At 35.3% G+C, this 22,717-nt stretch overlaps 1 protein-coding gene across 1 annotated transcript in view; it reads left to right on the top strand.

The window, feature by feature from the left end:
• Positions 1 to 22,717, top strand: part of LOC114328659 (uncharacterized) — a 262,330-nt gene that overhangs the window by 228,604 nt on the left and 11,009 nt on the right. The window contains exons 6-12 of the mRNA XM_050659337.1: positions 5,228 to 5,558; positions 7,734 to 8,123; positions 12,226 to 12,630; positions 14,670 to 15,224; positions 17,008 to 17,356; positions 17,487 to 17,981; positions 20,719 to 21,025. Coding sequence (XP_050515294.1) covers positions 5,228 to 5,558; positions 7,734 to 8,123; positions 12,226 to 12,630; positions 14,670 to 15,224; positions 17,008 to 17,356; positions 17,487 to 17,981; positions 20,719 to 21,025 — 2,832 coding nt within the window. The remainder of the gene's footprint in view (positions 1 to 5,227; positions 5,559 to 7,733; positions 8,124 to 12,225; positions 12,631 to 14,669; positions 15,225 to 17,007; positions 17,357 to 17,486; positions 17,982 to 20,718; positions 21,026 to 22,717) is intronic.

Genomic DNA, 22,717 nt, shown 5'->3' with positions numbered 1-22,717 from the left:
CTTCCTGGGACGACTTTACTAAAAGATAGTTCATTCGATTACATGAAATCAATCCCAACTCAACAATACCCGTCACAAAAAAATCATAGCATGTGATCTGTCAAAAAGACAACCAAATGCAACGATGACAGTAAAATTCTCGCGTTAGAGATTCCATAGTAAATCACGAGGGAAAACCAGGAAAAAACCTCGTGATAGTATCCCGACATCGTAAGTATTTGGTCTTACATTTATTTTACTTTCAAAATGCTAATACCAAATTCTGACTTTAATATGTTTAAATTATAAATAATAAATATAACTATAATATAAACTAATTTAACAAACTAATCAGTTAAGTTGTTACATATGTTATCCAAATATATGAATATACTACAAATATATTTTTACTACAAAATACTACTTTTACGCAAGGGTACCTACTGTAATTTCTTAGTTATTGATTGAGAAATTCTTTTACTGAATAATATTATGGTCTTTCAGTTATATAGACTTGTCATTTTACGGAACTTGGGGAAAGATGTTGCAGATTTAACTTGCCGATGGAGATGATTGTATAGTTTTTTGCAGAATATAATATAGATTTTTCTTAACTAACTCGGTGGACGCGATCGGTAAGTAGACGTCAAAGGAAGAATTTCTGGAGGAATAGTCATAGTCATAGAATAGATTGTCTAGTTTCAATTATGTTGAGGTAAAGTTTAGGAAATTGCTCTTTTTCGACTGTTTCAGTTTTCAGTTGATTTTTATTCTAAATTTGAAAACGGTTTGAAGAATTCACACCATTTCTTATACTAGATCCAGTAATATTTTTTTTATATTACCTTATTATCGACTAATTATTTCTATACTTTTTAATCGTATATGTTTCGTGTTTGTCCTGCAGCAATAATCGAAATACCTTATAAACAAGACATGTCAAAAGATTAATTTCCTTTCACTTTTAACGGTTTCTTAAAGTAACAGTCTGGTGGCTTAATCTTCTGGACTAGAAGAAAACATCAATAAATAATTACGTCTTAAAAATTTTTAATTTTATAAAAAGTTTTCCTGTACATTTCTCAGTTCTTAAATCCTTTGGCTTTGTTCGATAGCCTCCTTCCAGTCTTAGTGTTTACAGTTTTCTGCTCTACCAAGGCATTTATCTGTTATTTGTCTTGTTTTGATCCAGCAGTTCTACTGGTATGGTGGGAGAATTGCTTCTTTGATTCGATTATACGCCTCTTCAATATCTAAACATGTTTTGATATTTCTAATTAATTTTATATCTTTGCTTCCAAATTGGTTTTTTAGCCTTTCCAATTTATACATTTAAATCTTTTTCGAATTAGATACATTTCGATATTTCGAATTAGATACATTTAGATATTTCGAATTAGATATTTTAGATACATTTCGAAAGATGTCTAAGTGGAGAAAAAATACCAGATGAATGGCTAACACCACATATTACTCCCATACATAAGAAGAGACCTAATAATAACCCCAAAAACTATAGGGGAATCGCAGTCATCATCACCATTGGAAGATTATACACCAGGATATTAAGAAATGAAATAGAACGAGAAATTCAAGGAAAGCAAGCTGAAGAACAAGCTGGTTTTCGTGCGGGACGTTCAACGGTAGACAATCTCTTCACTTTAAAAATAGCACTAGAAAAAGAATACAGATAAATCAGGAAACCCACATCGCTCTTATCGACCTAGAAAAAGCCTATGATAGTGTCCCCATAATAGAACTATGGAAGTCAATAAAAGACATCGGTATCGATGGAAAACTCATACAAGCAACTAAAATGTTATATGAGACCACCAACACCAGAATCAAAAACGGCAAATATTGCTCTGAGGCATTTACTACTTCAAAAGGCCTCCAACAAGGATGTTGTCTATCTCCCACTCTCTTTAAAATATACCTTAACCAATCCTTACAGAGGTGGACAAAAGCAGTAAAACCGATGGGACTGAAAGTGGGAGACGACTCCCTAATTACATTATACTTTGCGGACGACCAAGTTGTTATACCCCAAGATCAGGATGACTTAAGCTATATGATACGGAAGCTAAATGAACATTACCAACAGGCAGGATTAGTAATAAATATGGACAAGTCAGAATACTTCATAGTGGGAAACGAAGACATTCAAAACCTACCATTGGAACAAGGATATACTGTTGGTGTGAAACAGTGCAAATATTTGGGAGCTATATTTAACAAACGAGGAAATAGTGAAGATGAAATACAACAGTAGAATCGATAAAGTTAGAAGCATCACTAGATACCTCAATTCAATTTTATGGGATAAAGATATCAGGAAGGAAACAAAGAGAAGAATATATGAAAGTATAATGAAGAGCGCTACAATATACGGTGCAGAAGTTTGGGACATAAGTGCAAGAAATAAAAAGAATCTACTTAGTACAGAAATGGACTTTTTGAGGAGAAGTTGTCAGGTCTCAAGATTAGAACATGTAAGAAATGAAACAATTAGAGAACATATGAAGGTGGAAAAAACTATAATAGACGATATTGAAAGGAGACAGCTGAGATGGTTCGGTCACGTTAAAAGAATGAATGAGACTCGCTGGCCGAGAAAAATATTAGAGTGAGTCCCACCGGAGAGAAGAAAAAGAGGACGACCACGGAGAAGCTGGAGGGACAATATTCAGGAGGCAATGGATTCGAGGCAATTAGATGAAGATATGTGTTACGATAGAAAAAGTTGGAAGCTGGGTATGGAGAGGCGGCGGCAGCTCCCTTGAGGGAGGTTTGAATTCAAGCTGACAATAATTACTTTAATAACGCTGGAACACCTAAAGGTATTTATAAAAAAAGAGATCAAAAACTGTCTTTTGAAGAAGCTGCTTTGAACTTTATAGTAACAGTGTGTTTTGTTGTTTAATTAAAATTCTTATTTTAGTAAAAGTTTTTGTTACAAGTTAACTATTTTTTGTTTTCATTTTATTTTTAAAACTTCCTCTTTAGAAGACATACATTTTTTAACTGTGTAAGTCCAACCTTCTAATATTTGCAAGGCAAACGAACAATAAATAAAGCAAACTAGGGGGAATCTAAGATTGCATTCCACAACCCGTTAATTCGTCTAGGTAAAATTCAATCGAATCTTACATTTTGTTTAGCTTTCATCATCATCCAGACTCAAAAGTCCACTGCTGAACATAAGCCTCTTTCTCCTGTTTCCATCCACATGTGTTTAGCGCCGTTCTCATCCAGTTTTTATTTAGCCTTCTTAAATCGTGTAACTCTCAGTTTGGTAGCTGAAGCATTTGTTAATTTATGTGTGTCTGCTCCGTATATCAAGACTGGAGATGCACAGATTAAATACATTTTTTTTAGGCATGTGGGCAACTCACTTTTAAAAGTTTCTCTCTGTTATCCATATGCTGCTCACCCAAAATCGATTCTTCTCTCCAGTTCATGAGTCTGATTATCCCTGCCAAATATAATTTCATGTCCCAGGTATCCTACCAGGTCCCAAATCAAGTTTATCTTTGATTTGCATATAATTTTGCTTAGTAAGACGGACATAGTATTGGAAATAGAACAGGAAAGGGATATTTGGATTAAATACGTGGAAAAAACTTTTCAAGATATACGAAGTAACACTGGCATCACAACAAACACCAATTGTGAATCTGGACCTCCACTTACAGTTGAAGAAGTAACGTATGCCATCAAAAGTACCCAAGATGTAAAGTAGTAGGCCCTGATCATTTTCATTCCGAATTCTTAAAACTTCTGGACTACGACGGCATAAAATGGTTGACAAATATATTTAACAATATATAGGACACACGCATAATTCCCCAAAAATGTCTAGAATCAACTTTTATAAATGTTCCAAAAAAACCCAATGCGAGAAAGTGCAAAGACTATAAAATTATAAGCCTTATGAGCCATTTACTTGAAACATTTCACAAATGAATAATATACAAAGTGCGAGGAACAACTAACAAGAACACAATTCGGATTTCGTGATGCTCTGGGAACACGGGAGGCCCTTTTTGCTGTGCAAGTGATATTTCAGAGATGCAGGGATGTAAATTGTGATATATACGTATGCTTTATAGATTACCAGAAAGCATTTGACAGAGTAAAACATGACAAATTAATAACTCTAATGCAAGAAATTGGAATTGACAACAAAGATCTAAGAAATATCAGAAACATTTATTACAATTAAACAGCCAAAATCAAAATAGAAGACCAGTTTAACTGATAAAATTGCAATAGAACGAGGAGTACGACAGGGCTGTATTTTATCTCCACTACTATTCAATATTTACTCTGAATGGGTATTTAAGGAAGCTTTAAACGGTTGTGCGAAAGGAGTATAATAAATGGTGAATGGTTGAATAACATTAGATATGCAGATGACACTATAGTTTTTGCCGATAATCTGAATGATTTACAGATATTAAGAAATCGTATAACAGAAGTCAGCAACAGATACGGAGTAGCTCTTAACATTAAGAAGACCAAATTTATGACAATTAGTAAAAAACCAATACTAAACGCTCAACTTACAATCAACCAACAGAACATCGAAAGAGTTGAGCAATATACATATCTGGGTACGAATTTAAATAGCCAATGGGACCACTCAACAGAAATTAAACAGCGAATAATAAAAGCGAAAGCAGCATACGTTAGAATGAAACCCATTTTCAACAGTCCAGACATATGATTAAACACAAAATACCGTCTGTTGAAATAATAAATATTCACTGTTGTGCTCTACGAAATAGAAGCGTGGACACTAACTGTTGCCTCTTTGAAAGAGTGTGAAATTCTCATAACCATCAAAACAAAAAAATTAGAATATCTAGGACATGTAATGAGAAATCAAGAACGTTACGGCCTTCTCCAAATGATTCTCCAAGGTAAGGTAAATGGTAAAAGAGGACCGGGAAGAAGACGCATTTCCTGGCTTCAAAATTTACGAAAGTGGTGTAACACGACTACCACTGAACTTTTCCGCGGTGCGGTAAACAAAGTCAAGATAGCCATGATGATTGCCAACATCCGGAACGGATAGGCACTTTAAGAAAGAAGAAGAAGGTTATGACGGTAAGACTCAGTGATGATCCCAAAAGGGTGAAACGTATGTAAAAAGACGGTGGTTGCCTCTGAAACAGAATGAAATATTAACTGTCTTTTATTTTCGTTTTACTATATTATTATTATTAATATTACCTTTTTATAGATGAACGAGACCGTCGAAACATTCGCTGAGATGATAGACCTCCTAATCCAAACACCAGCTCAAACACCCAGTGTCCACATCATGGTTCCGATTCGCAGAGAGTGGGACACAGCTTCGTTATTCATCCACATGGGCAGAGATCATGGTATTCCATCGTACCCCAAATATCTACAGTACTGCACTAATTCAACCAGCAAGAAGACACCAACGTTTGATAGTCTCAAGGAGTTTGGAATCAAGGATGAATATATTAAAGCATTGAAGTATATGTACAGAAGTCCGGAAGATATCGACTTGTTAGTGGGAGGATTATTGGAAAAACCTATTCCAGGTATTATACCTCTTTTTTCTGTTTTTATGGCCCAATACTATTCGTTCATTTTAATCTTTAATTTATTCCTTTTTTCCTTCATTGTTCCATACAAATTTCAAAAATTATTAATATTAACCTCACTGTTTCCACTTCCCATAAGGCGATCTCCAATACTTTTAAAATAAATATTATTTTTACAAATTGTTTCATGTTTTTATCTACTTCTATCTTCAAAGACACTGTTATTCAAAAGGCTAGGTGTTTCTTTACATATAAAGGTTGTAGTCATTAATTTGGTGTATGGTGTCGAAGCATGGACATTAAAAATATCCACCATTAATCGTTTGGAGGCCTTTGAAAAGTGGCTGCACAGACGTACACTGAAAATACCATGGACCGCTATACTGACAAATGTGGCAGTCAGGAGAGAAAATGCTGCCCGCGAGCTGCTTGATAACATCAAATATAGAAAGGTGGCCTATTTTGGACACGTAGTAAGGAGAGACCGGTATAATATTCTTCAAATTGTTATGATGGGTAAAATCGAAGGACGCCGAGGAATTGGTAGAAAGCAGGCCTCTTGGTTGAAGAATATCCTGAAGTGGACAGGAATAAAGAAAGCAGAACAACTATTTACAATAGCTCGAGACAGAGACAGTTTCGCCATGTTAATCGCCAACGTCAAGGGGACTTGATAGGGCACGTTAAGAAGAAGTCATTAATTTAAAACTCATTTTTAACCCAGCATCCGACAGGTGAACTTTTTTGCCACTAACAGACAGGTGGGGTGTGACAAACCCCAGCAATTGAAAGAGTTCTCTCTCTCTCTTCAATCCTGACCCCCCAGAGGGAGTGTAGTGGTCGACGTGATGTCGTGTATTGTCCGTCTCCAAAGATATCTGTCTCTGGTCATTTCTTTTAGCTCATGCATAGGTCTTTTGCATATTCATGTAATTTGATCGATCCATCTTGTTGAGGATCTTCCTCGTGATCTTTGGCCTTCCGCCTTTCCTTGTATAATGAGCCTTTCCATGTTTTCTGTGTTTGCTCTCATAACATGTCCAAAGTATTTAATTGTTTGAGATGGACTTTACTGGAGAGTCGTTGGCTCACTTTTAGCTCTTTTAAAATTGAATTATTTGTTCTATGGTCGGTCCAAGGAATTCGTAGCACTCGTCTCCAACAGAACATTTCAGTGGCGTCTATCTTTCTTCTTTCCGAATTTCTCAGGGTCCAAGATTCACATCCGTAGGTCAGTATTGGGAATATTAAGCAATTGATCAACCTCATCTTTAACGCTCTTGAAATTTGACAGTCCTTCCATATTGTGGTCATTTTTGCTGTGGCGACTTTTGCTAGATCACATCTACGTTTTATTTCTTCTTGTAGTGACCCTGTGTTTGTGATTAATGATCCCAGATATTAGTATGAGCTCACAACCTCAAACCGATCATACCGAGAGAGAGTGATTGAAAGAGTTAAAGACTCTCAAAAAATATCTTTACGTTTAATTTTCTGTGATATGTGGAACGTCAACATCTTGAAGCTAGTCAGGATAGTCACTATTTACAATAACATTGTCTATTTCTTCACTTACTTCCGAATTACTCTTGTCAATACATTCGTCTCTGCTTCATCCCATACGGCCTGAAGGCGTGCTTATTCTCGTTCGTAATTAATTTTAGCTTGGCTTAGACTAATAAAAAAATATGTTAAGATTTGTAATAAGTGTTATTTTTACTTACCTATACTTACTTATTTATAGGAGTAAAATAAATAAAGACAATTCTGCAGAAAGTACAAAATCCGACTCGTGGGGTGTGATCACTTTCAATACAAATGTACTTGCTGAAGTTAAACAGACGACGAAAAACTATGTGTCATCGCATAGACGAATATAAAATAGAAAGCTATCTAGCCGCCTAGTTCCACTACATGCAAAATTTCCTTTTGTTTTAGGCGCTTCAGCATTGTTGGGATGTACTACACCCCACCTGTCGGATGCCGGGTTAATACTAGGAAATAACTTTAAAAACATTGAAACAAATATTTACACTGATACATCGGCACCCTATTTTTTAGGCTGTTTTATTTTCTTTTGTTTTGGGTAAATGCCATAATTATTATTATTTTCTAATATCATACATAATGTACAAAATAATTACAATAAATCCTCCAAATTTTTTGTTTTAGGTACTGTCGTAGGTTCTACATTCAACTGCCTTCTGAAAAAACAGTTTCAGCTCCTTAAAGAATCTGATCGATTCTGGTACGAAAACGACCTACCACCGAGTTCCCTCACAGACAGCCAACTAAAAGAAATCAAGAAGATAACGGTAGCCAGTCTACTTTGTGCCAATACAGATGATTTGGAAAGAATTCAACCCAAGGCTTTCGTCCAAGAAGATCCCTATTTGAACGCTAGAATATCTTGTGATCAACATCCTTTGCCACAATTGTCTGAATGGGTTGAAATGGATCATATGTCTGATTTATCGGAAGATCTGTTGATGGATGCTCTGCAAAAGGCAGAAAAGGATTTAATGGATAGAAGGAAAATGGAATACAAAGTGTGGAGCGAAGGTACTTTACATATATGTATTCCTTCACTCAACCGTTCTCTCCAGCTCTTTCTGTTTTGACAGTCCCCTTCCTGTAGATTTCTTCTCTCCATTGCTTCGTTCACTTCATCTCTGAAGGATCTTCTGCCTCTCTTCCTTCTTTCTATCGGGCTCCACTCTGTTATTTTATTTATCCAACGATTTTGGTCTGCTCTTCTGACATATCCTTGCCAGATTTATCTCTTCTGTTCAATGTAGTCTATTATATCTGAGTTCATTCTTATTATTTTCTTAATCTCTATGTTATTTATTCTATTTCATCTTGTTAATATGCAGAATCTTCTTAGGGATTCAATCTCTGTGGCTCTTATTTGTTTTTGATTTTATTATTTATTGTCCAATTTTCACACCCATAAGTGAGGATACTCCTTGTCTTGGTATTATATAATCTTCTTTTTGCTTTTATGCTGATGTTATTATTTCACAGTACCGGGTACAATTTTCGTATGCACTCTCTGGTTTGTATATATTTATAATGGATTTCTACGGCTGTCGCCGCCTCTCCATACCCAGCTTCCAATTTTTTCTATCGTAACACGTATCTTCATCTAATTGCCTCGAATCCATTGCGTCCTGAATATTGTCCCTCCAGCTTCTCCGTGGTTGTCCCCTTCTTCTTCTCTCCGGTGGGACCCACTCTAATATTTTTCTCCTCTCTGGTTTGTCCTAGTCTATTTTTTACATCTTACTCCGTTGTTTATTTGTTTGATATTATGAAACCTAAATACTTGTATTTTCTGTTCCTTTCATTTGTTTGCCTTCATCTATTCCAGCTGTTTTATTTCTGTATCCTCCGTTGTTAGGTATTCAGTTTTCTTTAAGTTTATTTCCATCCCATTCTATGAGTATTTCTGTTCCAGTTTTCATCACAAAACTGAGGTCATCTTCATATTGTGCGATCACTATTTGGTCGTCAGGAAAACTTAGGGTATACCTATAGATATTCGTACTTATATTCACTTACTGGTATATCCATGCCTCCGCACTTTCTTTTCCACGGTTTCACAGATTTTTTTCCAGGAAGATTTTGAACACGGTAGGGGATGTGTAGCAGCCCTGTAGTAGTCCCTTTGCCCTCCTAATTGGACTGCATATTGTATTGTCCGTTTTGATAACTACTTTTTTGTTCTTGTAGAGTGCTTTTACTGCATTTATTTGTGGAACTTCGATATCTTCCACTGCTCCAATTAGCTTGATTCTAGGCATAGGGTCAATGCCTTCTTAAGATCTACAAAAGCCTTCTTGGGATCAGTTTTCAGCCATTCTTTTTTATATTAGTTGTTCGACCGTATAAATGTGATCTTAATTTTTCCTTTATGTTTTTTCCATACATTTTTCCATATAGAGTTGTATAAATAGTCTAATTAGAGTTAAAAGAATCGAAAAGATTAAAAAGCTACGAAAACACACTTGTAGATGTTTCCTTTTTCCAGCATACAAGTCACTTTAGAGTAATTTTGTAAACAGTACCTATCTACCTTAGCTTCCTTTTTTGCTCTTTTATATAACATATTCTCTAGCTAGGTAAAACATTTTTCTGTATTGTTCCATCTTCAAAAGCGGAGAGGATAAATAATGCGGATTTTATTTCCTGCCTCTTTGGAGCAACTATTAATAGACGCTAGTAGCATCTTTGGTAAATATTTTAGTAATTACACCAAAGAGATGAAAAGCTTTGGTTATAGTTCAGTACCTCTACACAGGTGCTCCAATGAGGCAACGGTAATGCCGAAATACGTATAAGCACATATTAGAGGCCCTGTCCTGTAAAGAAATCTGAATCATCTTGACTTTCACTATAAATGAGGGATCTAACTGCAAAACTCACATTCTGCACTTTTTTCAAATACATAATTAGTAATATGATAACCAAAACTAACAATATCCCATATAAAATCAAGTACAAAAACATGAGTTATTTTCAAAACCCACATTCTCCTCTCTGCCGTTCAATCAATCAGAGGCACGAATTTCGGTCAAATGACCCTTCTTCTTCTTCTTGTGCCACTCCTATCGGAGATTGGAAATCATTAGGGCTACCCTGACCTTGTTTGCAACTGACCTAAAAAGTACATTAGTGGTGCAGCCAAACCACTCTCTCAAATTCCGCAACCATGACATTCTTCTACGGCCTGGATTTCGTTTTCCTTGTGTTGACAGAATATTTTAAACACATTACCATTACCCATGTGTTTGAAAAACGCATAGCTTACATGTCATAGAAAAATAGTGATATTGTGCCGATGTGTGCTTTTGCCCTGGGGGTGACTTTCACCCCCTCTTGGGGGTGAAAAACTATATGTCCAAAATAAGTCCGGAAATGGATAAACTGACTAATTTTAAGTAAGTTTTGTTCTATAGAGCTTTTTCGCCAAGTCAACACTTTTCGAGTTATTTGCGAGTGAATATGTTCATTTTTCAACAAAATAACTACATTTTAGACGGGTTTTTCGCAAATAACTCAAAAAGTAAGTATGTTATCGAAAAAACGTTTTTAGCATAAATATAGTATGTAAAAAATTTTAAAAAATGGTGTAAGCTTTAGGTCTCTGTACCTCGTAGAACCAGAGTTATAGCCAATGAAAAATAGATTCATATTCACCAAATTTCAAATAGAATATATGTCGAAGTGAAATATCCAAAAAATTAAGCACTTTTTGGGGAAAACCTATTATAACTTTTTTAAAGTGTTTCAGAAAAGCTTTATTTCTGTTTTTATAAAAAGTTCCTAGCATTAAATTTAAGCAAGTTACGCTCAAAATAAATTTGGTCCCTTTTGTTTTGGCAAAAAAAATCGTGAAGACCACCCCGTAATTAGCAACTTAAACGAATTTAATCGTTACCGCTCCACAAATTATTTTACTTATGTTGTTTATATGATGTGTAAATTTCATCGATTCAAAGTGCTTATTTTTGAAAAAATTTGGTTTTAAAGTAAAATTTTTAAAAATTTTAATTTTGTTAAATAAGCTTTTTTTTCAAAATATCTTAAAAATCGTTAGAGATACCAAAAATGTCGAAAAACAAGAAAGTCAGCTTTGCTTTTCTGAATATCATGTATCTTTTGTTTTTCTGTTAGACAAAAATTGATTAAGATTTGGTGTTTCTAAATTTGCATACATTCGTGATCAGTGACTCGTTCAACCCCTTTTAACTACAGCCCTTTCAAAAATAAGGACTTATGAAACTTACAGATGAAACTTACAGATCATATAAACAATACATACACAGGTCAAGAAACTTGTGAAGTCGTAACGATTAAGTTCATTAGAGATACTAATTAGGGGGTGATTTTCCCGATTTTTTTACCAAAAAAAAAGGGACTAACTTTATTTTGAGCGTAACTTGTTTACTTTTGATGCTAGAATTTTTTTTATAAAACAAAAATGAAGCTTTTTTTAAACACTTTAAATAAGTTGTAATGAGTTTTCCCCGAAATGTGCTTAATTTTTGGTTATTTCACGTTAAATTATTCCATTTGGAATTTGACAAATATGAACCAATTTTTAATTAGTTATAACTATGCTTTTACTAGGTATAGAGAAGTGATATATACACCATTTTTTTTTAAATTTGTTTACAGGCTATATTTTTGCTACGAATGTTTTTTCGACAAAATACTTACTATTTGAGGTATTTGCGAAAAGCCGTCTAAAAGCGTGATTATTTTGTTGAAAAAATGAACATATTCACTGGCAAATAACTCGAAAAGTCTTGACTTAGTGAAAAAAATCTATAGAACAAAAGTTACTTAAAATTAGTCAGTTTATCCATTTCCGGACTTACTTTGGACGAATATTTTTTCGCCCCCGAGAGGGGGTGAAAACCACCCCCGGGGCAAAAGCACATATCGGCACAATATCACTTTTTTTTCTTTGACTTGTTAGCCAAAGGTGTGTACTTGTTTATGCGTATGCCAATTTTCATGTCAATCCAAGCGTTTCTTTAAAATTTAGAGGTTTTGCAATATTTTACCGTTAAAGAACGTACTATATCATGTGGATGGATATTATACAAGTCCTGCAGTAGTGAGTTGCAGTGAATAATTTAATTATTTGTTTTAGTTGGTGGAATAAACCCAAAATCACCCCAAGGAGTTGCAGCGGCTTTCAGCAAAGCCAATAAAGGTGCTCTTAAGCTAGCCAACACCTCACTCCTCTTCGAGTTTGCTTCCAACGAGATAGTCAACTCCTTGATCCACAGAAGAAGAAGAAGACAACTGTTTGATAACAATGCTGTAGCCGATATATTCAGAGATGAACTGAGTGACGCCCTGCAGCAAGTTGATCTGGGTGCTTTGATTCCTCCACAGACATTCGATGTAGATTTGCAGTGTGATGATAATGGTCCATGTGATCCTACTTCACCGTTTAGGACATATACTGGTCATTGTAATAACCTTAGAAATCCAGGCTGGGGAAAAAGTTTGACTACTTTTAACAGGCTGCTTCCTAGTGTATACGATGATGGTATGTAAGACACTTCTGATTATGTTAAATTAACTATTAGAATTAGGTAATGTCAAATTAAAATCGATCGACTAAAAATTTTACAATACGATTTATACTGTGGAATAGTGGCGGTTCAAAAATATTTAAGTTTTGACTCAAATTATTTGTCTTTTACCTGTCACACTATAGCCAGTATAATTTTTTCCCATAATCATCACTACGATGATGATTATTACAATTAAAATCTGATCATAATTGACCAATGAGCAATTTTAATTTAACCTAAATTACTACTGTTCCTTAAGATTAAGAGTTTACCTCATAGCGTCTCTTATCTAAACTAACAAGATAGTGCACTATTCTAACATGCACACTCGCACAAACACTATGCTCTTCTTTTCACTATCACCTATCACTCAAACTAGTTCATATACCTTTGTCCTCTTCAATATTCTAGTTCGCCCAGTAGTATTAAGGGGCTGGGTTGCCTCAATATTCTCGTGCCTATCAAGCCGTTGCTCGTGACTTCCTGCCATCTTCTTGATGATTATATCAACAGTTTCCATTCCTAGGTCCTTATGGAGGTCACTGTTTGTCACATACCAATGAACACCAACATTATTTCTTAGTATTTTGTTCTGGAATCTTTGTATTATTGTTATATTACTTGGTTTAGTACACCCCCATAGCGGGCATCTATAAGTCCATATAGGTCTCAATATTTGTGTGTAAAGTAATAACTTATTAAAAAAAAATGAATAACCATTTTCAATTTCGTTGCAAAATGAAAATACAGCCGAACCATATTCTAGTCCAATCAAAGAGTGCAGCAAGCACCTCTACCGGTTTCGAAATTTATTAGTTTCTCATCAGGAGGCACATATGCTGTTCTCCCTGATCCAACCAAAACAAACCCCAGCGTGCAGTCCCGGATTGCAACGAACGAAATGGCATAGATGCCCTAGCGGCAACTGCTACAAAAAGACTAAGTTTTCACTCTAATGGCATATAAAACAACATAATGCTATTCTACATCCCATCAGAATGAAAACAATGGGAACCTTCTCTGGTCACACCTCCGAGTGTTACACCTTCCCATTGTTTTCATTCTGATAGGATGTAGAATAGCATTATATTGTTTTATATGCCATTAGAGTGAAAACTTAGTCTTTTTTTTTAATAACTTATTATGCATCGACAATATGGAGTTTCTTACAACTAGCCAATAAATTTTTTTGTACCTTTATTTTAATTTAATTCTTCTCTTTTTTTTCTTGACGTGAGACTTCCAGCGTAGTTTTACATCTAATGTTATACCCGCATACTTAGCAGTATCTGCATATGATACTTGGATATTGTTGATTATAACTGGTGTTTATTGTATCTTTCTTCATCCTCTTGAGACTCATTTGATTTAAATGTTTTTTTAGAATATGTAGTAAATAGCTCTGCTTTTTGTGCACTACTTCTGGTCCAGTTTTAATTTTCTAGTTTAATAGACGGAGAGTGAATAATAGGTATTTTTAGTCTTTTAGTAGTTTTCCATAAGGAATAATCTGTACTACAGTCAACTGTTAACTCCTATAAGTAAGAATTAATTTAGTCATTCTTTAATTATTGTAGGTAGTCCTTTTGAGTTGTTGACTTGTACGATTTAGTTCAGTCTTATCTTGAGGATACCTTATTTGTTGCCAAATTCTTCTCAGTTTTCTTTTTTCAATTATCGTATTCCTTAATAGCTGTGCCGCTTGCTGGATAATGTTCACCAACAATTCTGCTTCTTTATCTAATTGCTCTGCTTTTTGTAGTGGTATACTTAGATTTATTTTCTTTTCAAGGCTTAGCTTAAAACTTGTCAAATCCGTTAATTGGTTTGTTAATGTAGGGTTACTTTGTTTTTTGATAATCTTGTCACTCATGGTTAGTACTATGGGCGAATGATCAGAATTTAATTCCCAACAGTCGTCAATGTCTAGGAAATGTCGTCAGTGTCTAGCAAGTATATTGATTCAATTTCTACCAATAGGAAGTAAAATTAAAACTAAACCGATTTTCAGGTATATCAAAACCAAGGACCATCGGTGTTACAGGAGTAGGCTTACCAAATCCCAGAGTGGTCTCAAGAGTCATTCATCCCGACATAAGTAACCTTCACGGCAGATATACATTAATGACTATGCAGTTCGCTCAATTCTTGGACCACGATCTTACCATGACTCCCATCCACAAAGGCTTCCACGAATCTATACCAGATTGCAGATCGTGTGACAGTAAAAGAACAGTTCATCCCGAGTGCAATCCATTCCCAATCCCATCTGGAGATCATTACTATCCAGAGATTAACATCACTTCAGGAGAAAGAATGTGTATACCAGCTATGAGATCATTACCAGGTCAGCAAAAGCTGGGACCAAGAGAGCAGGTCAATCAGAATACAGCATTTTTGGACGCGTCTCAAGTATATGGAGAAAACCACTGTGTTTTAAGAGATCTTAAAGGACAATTTGGAAAAATGAATGCCACTACTCACCCAGTAAGAGGAAAAGAATTATTGCCCCAAAGCGACAAGCATCCGGAATGTAAGTCTCCTTCAGGACAATGCTTCATAGCAGGTAAGATATTTTATTCATCTTATTTTAAGTTCGCTTTGATCTAACTATTTTAGTTCCGTCAAATGTCAGCCAAATAATCGACGTAAGATGCCTCAACTCATCAGATGTAGGTAGAGCTACCATAGCTTAGTATTAGGTATGTAAAATAGGAATCATCATGAAATACTTCATACTCAAGAGAGCACCAGAGCACCATCAACAGAAACAAAAATCAGAGTCGAACGACTAGAAGATAATATTTCGTTATCAGAAGATTGCTAATAATGAAATATTAGAACATGATAACGTCGAGGAAAACTGACAAAAACGCAAAGATAACAGAATCATCGCAGCAACAGAATAACTTGGAGAGAGGAAAGTAATGAATACTAACATATCAAAAAATAAAACCCCATGGTTACCCCCAAAGAAAAGAAGAAAGCATTTTTACAATACAGAACAAAACAAACACAAGAGGCCTATAACTACTACAAACGAATCAGAAATGAAAGGAATACTTTAGTCACACAAATAAAAAGGGAACACTGACAGAGTTTCTCAAAACATATGGAATACGCCTTCTACGGAACACAAAAATAAGTATGGAGAACCATCAGAGGACAAAGAAAAGAGATGAAGAAATTAATAAAAACGGAACGTATTCACAAGTAAACATGGTCAGACAACTTCCGATTTCTATTTGCTAAAGGCGACGATAATGAACCACCAACACCTGAAATTACGACAAACTAAGAAATAAACATCGAGGAGGAAGAGGTAAAGGAAGCATTGGGTGTAATGTGTCCGCTATATCAAAGTGGCAGACATGTGCTTTCCATGATAATTATAGAGAAATCACTCTACTCAACATGGCATTCAAAGTGTTGTCCAACGTATTGTACAAGAGACTTCTACCCTACGCCGAACATATAGTGTGAGGATGTCAGTGCGGTTTCCGCCCTAATAAATCAACAACGGACCAGATTTTTACAATGAGGCAGATCCTTGAAAAAAACCTAGAGTTCGGCATCGAAACCCACCACATATTAGTGGACTTCAAAGCCGCATACGACTCAATTAATAGAGGTAAACTTCTACATGCTATGGTAGAATTACCGCTTCATCTTTTTCAATTAACTGAACTTCCATTCACAGGAGCAGAGAGCGTGGTAAAAATACAAAACAATTTTTCAAGACCCTTCCATTGCAAAAATGGACTAAGACCGGTTGATTGACTATCGTGTGTCTTATTTAATCTGGCATTAGAAAAAATAATTTGAGAGTCCCAGATTAACATGTGGTTCAGAAACTTGGTCACTTACACAGAATAACTAAGATCTGCTCAAACGCTTCGATCAAAAAATCGCAAGAAGGATATAAATAGAGGGATAAAAGAATAAAGTTTGTGGTGCAGGCATTACAACTTTGTAGCACGCTTTGTATGGACAGGGATGTAATCAGACGAGAGGAAGATGTCACAGTCAGAAAAGTTTTTGACCAAAGAGGCCCGATAGGACAACGAGGAAGAGGAAGACCGAGACTTAGGTATCAAGACAACTTAAAAAATTATTTAAAATATGTTGGATTAGAGCATAGAATTTCCAGAGACAGGGGCGAATGGAGGATTGTTCTGAAGAAGGCTTTGGCTCATAAAAAGCTATGACGATGATGATTATGATGATATTATTGTATTATATTAATTATATTTTTAGCTCTAGGTTAAAGGCCTGTTGAGTTTTTTAAATAAATATACTGTATCCACACCTTATGTCTATAATGGTGAAATAGCTTTTTTGTTTTTAAGGTGACGGAAGAGCTTCAGAACAACCAGCACTAACAGCCATACACACAGTCTTTATGCGAGAACACAACCGCCTTTCAGATCTTCTAAGACAAGTGAACCCGCACTGGGATGAAGACAAAGTCTTTGAACACGCACGAAGAATCATCATAGCTGAGAACCAACAAGTGTCTTATAATGAATTCTTGCCAAGAATTTTAGGTTGGAACGCTATGAACTTGTATGGATTAAAGCTCTTGCCACATGGTTATTACAAAGAATATAATCCTGCTTGCAATCCTTCAATCGTCAACGAGTTTGCTGCAGCTGCATTTAGAATAGGCCATTCTCTATTGAGACCACACATTCCAAGGTACATAACTGTTTATATAAACAGTAGGTAATTAAATAAACTGTTAGAACAACAGCAAAAACTATTTTACATATTGTATAGTTTTAACACATAAGATAAACTAGTCTATAGGTTATTATATTCTTTGTAGAATGAGTCCTACATACCAGATCATCAATCCACCAATTCTTCTTCGTGATGGCTTCTTCAAAGTAGATATTATGATGAGGGAAGGCATGGTTGACGAAATTACCAGAGGCTTGGTATCTACACCAATGGAGACGTTGGATCAGTTTATAACCGGTGAAGTAACCAACCACTTATTCGAAGACAGAAAAACACCCTTCTCTGGAGTAGACCTTATAGCACTCAACATCCAGAGGGCAAGAGATCACGGAATTCCTTCATACAACAACTACAGAGCACTATGCAACCTGAAAAGGGCTACAAGTTTTGAAGACCTGGCTAGGGAAATTCCACCAGAGGTTATTGCCAGGCTGAAAAGGATCTACCCTACTGTTGACGATATAGATTTGTTCCCTGGTGGTATGAGTGAAAGACCTTTGCAAGGTGGATTAATTGGACCCACTTTTGGATGTATCATTGCTCTTCAATTTAGACAGTTAAGAAAATGTGACAGATTTTGGTAAGGCATTAAAAACTTCTTACTTCTTTGTTCCTATTGTGCCATGTACCTATAATGCGTTGGTGTAGTTGTTTAATTATCTTAACGTCAGAAGTCTGTCTTTTAGGGCATGCAAAAGCTCGCCAGTGATATTTATGCCTATCCAGTCTTAACCACGACATTTGTTTGTAACCTACTCCTCTCTTGCCCTCAATCATTTCTTGGATGATTAGTTGAGGGATTGCGTATTTTTCCCCTCTCAGGATATGGCCCAGGTAATCAATTTTTCGCACCTTGATCGAGTTGAGCAATTCTCTCTCACTATTTGCTCTTCATATCTGTCCATGGTATGCGGAACATTCTTCGCGAGGTCCACATTTCTTATTATTATTATAACTTATTAATGGAAGATCTTTTCAACATGCCATTGCCTCCATGCCGATTGGACCATACATAGCACTTAACAGTTCACTCACTCGTGTTTTTACGATAGAGATTCTTGATAAATTTTATATCTTTCTCATCAATTGTGTAACAATTCATTCGTCATTGTGTAACATTTTTATCCGCCTGCCTTTGGATCGAAAAAATCCGAAAGGTTGTGGGTTCGTATCTCACCAGGGTCAGGAATTTTTCATTTATTATATAGTTTCTGTCCTTGTGGGATCGGTACTCACCGGAGGGACCGCAGACGTTTGGATACAATTAGCGTCTCTTTGCAAAGACAATGACGTCAACTTTGCAAAGTAACAAGACACTTACTCAACATACACACTACACATGACACTAATACTCATGTTGTGACTGGCTGAATGACATAAAGTCCATGCCATTAAAAAAAAAAAACATTTTTATCATTGCATCGAGTTTTACGGTGTCAATCGGTTTTTCATAATCGATGACTGTGACAAGTATATTCTTTCATGGGTCCATACAGTTTTCTAAAAGCGTATTCAAGCAGAATGCCACTTTGCGTGTACTGATCCCGTTATTGAAACCAAATTGTGTCTTGCCGCTTAGATTTTCTATTTTTCTGAATATTCTTGTATGGAGAACGCGAAGAAATACTTTAAGAAAATGACTCAATAAACTAATCAGTCTGTGGTTCATGCACCTTGCGGGACTTTGTTATTTAAGGATCATTATAAAGGGTGAACAAAGCCTATCCGTTGGAATGTAGCCGGTGTTATAATATGGCATTGAAAATTATTACCAGCATGTCGATGTTGTCATCCTCAAACAGTTTTAGGGCTTCCGTCCAAGGGCGGAAAAAAGTTTTGGTATTTTTATAGCGTACTCCACCTCGGCACAAATAATGGAAGTACCGGACAAAGTTTCTGTGACTAGGTTAGAGTTGGAAGATTTGCTCTATGGCAGTGTTTCCTAACGAGGGGCCCACGCTCCACAGGGGGGCAATTTGATTTTTAAGGGGGGCAATTCGAATATGGACTCGACACGAGTTTAACTCTTTCGCTCGGGCCATTTAAATACAATGCTAGATTTTGCTGAAGAACATTAAAATCTCTATTTACTGCTCATACTTCAATTAATTAAATCGTATGCTTAAAGCTAGTTATCAAATTTCTTCATTCATCGCTAACACGGGAAAGAATCTAACTATAGGAGATAATTTAATAAAACTGTCAATATCAACATTTGTTCAACGATTCATTTGCATTTGAACAACGGTTCTGGAAAAAGATGACAAAGATGTAAAAGCTATACCGCTCAGTAACAATACTGCTAGAAGAAGAATAGATGGAATGGATAAAGGTATTGAAGAACAACTTGTTAAAAAGCTGAAAACAAGAAATTTTTTAGTGCAAATGGATGATTTAACTTTGAGAGACAGTGAGGCAGTTTTGATAACTTATATCTTGGGCTGCTGATGGTGCTCCTAATGTGATGGGCAAGAAAAATTCCTGCTAAAGTTGATGAAAGATACAAACTACATTCCGTAATAAAGTGTGTCAATGCTATTAAATCTAACGCCAAATGTGAGCGTCTATTCAAACTATTTTGTGAAAAACAAAATGAAGACCACGTAAAACTTTTACTTCATACTGAAGTAAGATGGCTATCTGAAGAGAACTGCTTGAAAATACTTATAGAACTGTTTGATACTACCTATTAGTGATTTTTTTAAGCCACAAACCTGAAATGAAGTATCTGCTGAGTACATCATGTTAATCATCTACAATCGGTGGGTTGTGAGGCATTTGTGAGTTAATTAGCCCAAATTTTTGAAAAACTAAACATATTAAGTAAGCAACTTCAGACAACAAATCGTCGGCTTACTGCCAAAACCAACCAACTCCATTTAAAAGTTTTGGGAAATCTACCTTTTAAACTTTAATTTGAAATTGAAAATCGACTGAATTTAAAAAAATTATTTAATAACTGAAAAATATGTTTGTCATACTTTTCAATTATTAAATCATTATTTAAATTCAGACGATTTTTCATTTCAAATTAAAGTTTAAAGGTGGGTTTCTCAAAATTTTTAAAAATGGAGTTGGTTGGTTTTGGCAGTAAGCCGACGAAATATAAAACTATTGTCGATGCAATTACGAAGATATTTGGTTTCACTACCTATAATGAGTTATGTCAGAAACCCATTAACAATAAAAACTTTGAGCAGTTCTATTTGCTCCAAAAATGTAAAGTAACGGATACGTTTGACAACAAAACGTATTTTCGGTGCGGTATGGTATACCGCATGTCAGTAGTTAAGGGATAAACATCTTTTTCACTTTAGGTATGAAAACGAAGATCCAGCAGTTCGTTTCACAGAGGCTCAATTGGCAGAATTACGAAAAATAACTTTAGCTAAGATTCTCTGCGACAACATGGACATTCAAGGGGAAATGCAAAGGGCAGCATTCGATCTACCTTCTAACTTCTTAAATCCGAGAGTTCCTTGCAATGCACATCCAGCCATTAACATAAATGCTTGGAAAGAAACGGCAAGAGGACAAGGATGTATAATTGGAGATAAGCAGGTCAGTGTTGGACAATCGGCGTTCCCAAGTCCTTGTACGAGCTGTATATGTACATCTGAAGGGGTAAGTTTACTTTGGTGATTTTATATACTTTATTTTAGTCTGATAGTAGACTTATGCCTCCACTACACATCGGCAGATGCGTCTGCGGATGTATGTATATCACGTCGGCAGACGCATCTGCAGTACATCCGATACTTGTCGGTTTCTCCAGCACAGATCAAAGGATGTCAATGCCAAGACTGAACGACCCTTCAGATGTGTGGTCAGCGTGTTATGATAGATCCGCGGACGCGTCTGCCGATGTGTACAGGAGGCATTAGACTGAGAATATAAATACCGTTTTTGGGCTGATTTTAGACCCTAAACCTTATTTGAGAATATTAGTAACAGTTTCTACAAACAATATACAAAACCTTTACAATGCCTTTACATTGACAAACCTGCAACTAATGTAGGTAAAAAGGTCATAAATTGAGCAACAAATTATTTATTTATTCCATAAACATACTTATAAGTACAACAATATTTCAATAATATGTAAAAGTCATAGATAAAAGTGTTAGTAGGATTTAGACAAGGCGAAAATGGCGGGTTCGTTGGGAAAAATATTCCCATGAGATTTTTTTGCATAATCACATTCGAGAGACATTCCAGAATAAGGTTCAAAAAGTCGCCCACGTGAAAATTGGTCCAAATTTTTTTTAACAATTTTTTTTAATCACATTGCAAATATCAATGTTTTCGGCCGTACTAATTTTTTTTGGGGTTTTTTTGGGCAATTCTGGACAAAAAAGATCTCTTATAATTTTTCTCTAAAGTTGATCGTTTTTTAGTTATAAGCAATTTAAAATTGAAAAAAACGAAAAATGGCGATTTTCAAGGCTTAATAACTCGGTTAAAAGTTATTATTATCAAAGTCAAAAAGTGACTAAATCACAGTTTAAAGCCCGTCCTACAAGATCCTGAAGAAATTTTTGTTATTATTTTATTACTAAACTGTTACTTTTAAGTAATACCTACTATTGAGCGTCGTGCACGTATTAGGCTGCCGTCCATGGTGAGTGCGAGCAAGATGCCATTCCGGCAGTCAATGGTGCATCTTACTCGCACTCACATTTACAGTCGCGTCAATACGATCTTACCGCTCATTGATAATAATTAAAAATAACAGCTTAGTAATAAATTAATGACACAAATTTCGTCAGGATCATGTAGAGGGTGCTTTAAACTTTGATTTAGTCACTTTCTGATTTTCATAAAAATAATTTTTAACCGAGTTTGAAGTCTTAATATTCGCGTTTTTCAAATTTTAAATTACCTATATCTCGAAAACTATCAACTTTAGAGAAAAATTTTAAGACCTTTATTATCAAGAATGGTCCAATAAACCTAAAAAAAATTAGTACGGGGCGAAAATATTGATTTTTGCAATGTGATTAAAAAAACTTTTTAAAAAAAATTTGGACCACTTTTTACGTGGGCGACTTCTTGAACCTTATTCTGGAATGTCTCACGAATGTGATTATGCAAAAAAATCTCATGGGAATATTTTTCCCAACGAACCCGCCGTTTTTGCCTTGTCTAATTGGCAAAAATAACATTAATGATAAATACAAAAATATCCGATTTACTAGTTTTGCATAATAGGTTGTCTAATTAGTAGAAATTGTGTTAGGGAAAAAAGAACATATTCTCTAAAGTATGCAACCAGTTTTACAAAGGTAAAAATTAATTTTATATCAAATTATGAAA

Source organism: Diabrotica virgifera, chromosome 8 (assembly GCF_917563875.1).
Source record: "Diabrotica virgifera virgifera chromosome 8, PGI_DIABVI_V3a".
Taxonomy (NCBI): Eukaryota; Metazoa; Arthropoda; class Insecta; order Coleoptera; family Chrysomelidae; genus Diabrotica; species Diabrotica virgifera.
Note: the sequence above shows the minus strand (reverse complement) of the source record. Positions and strands in the feature narration are given on the sequence as shown.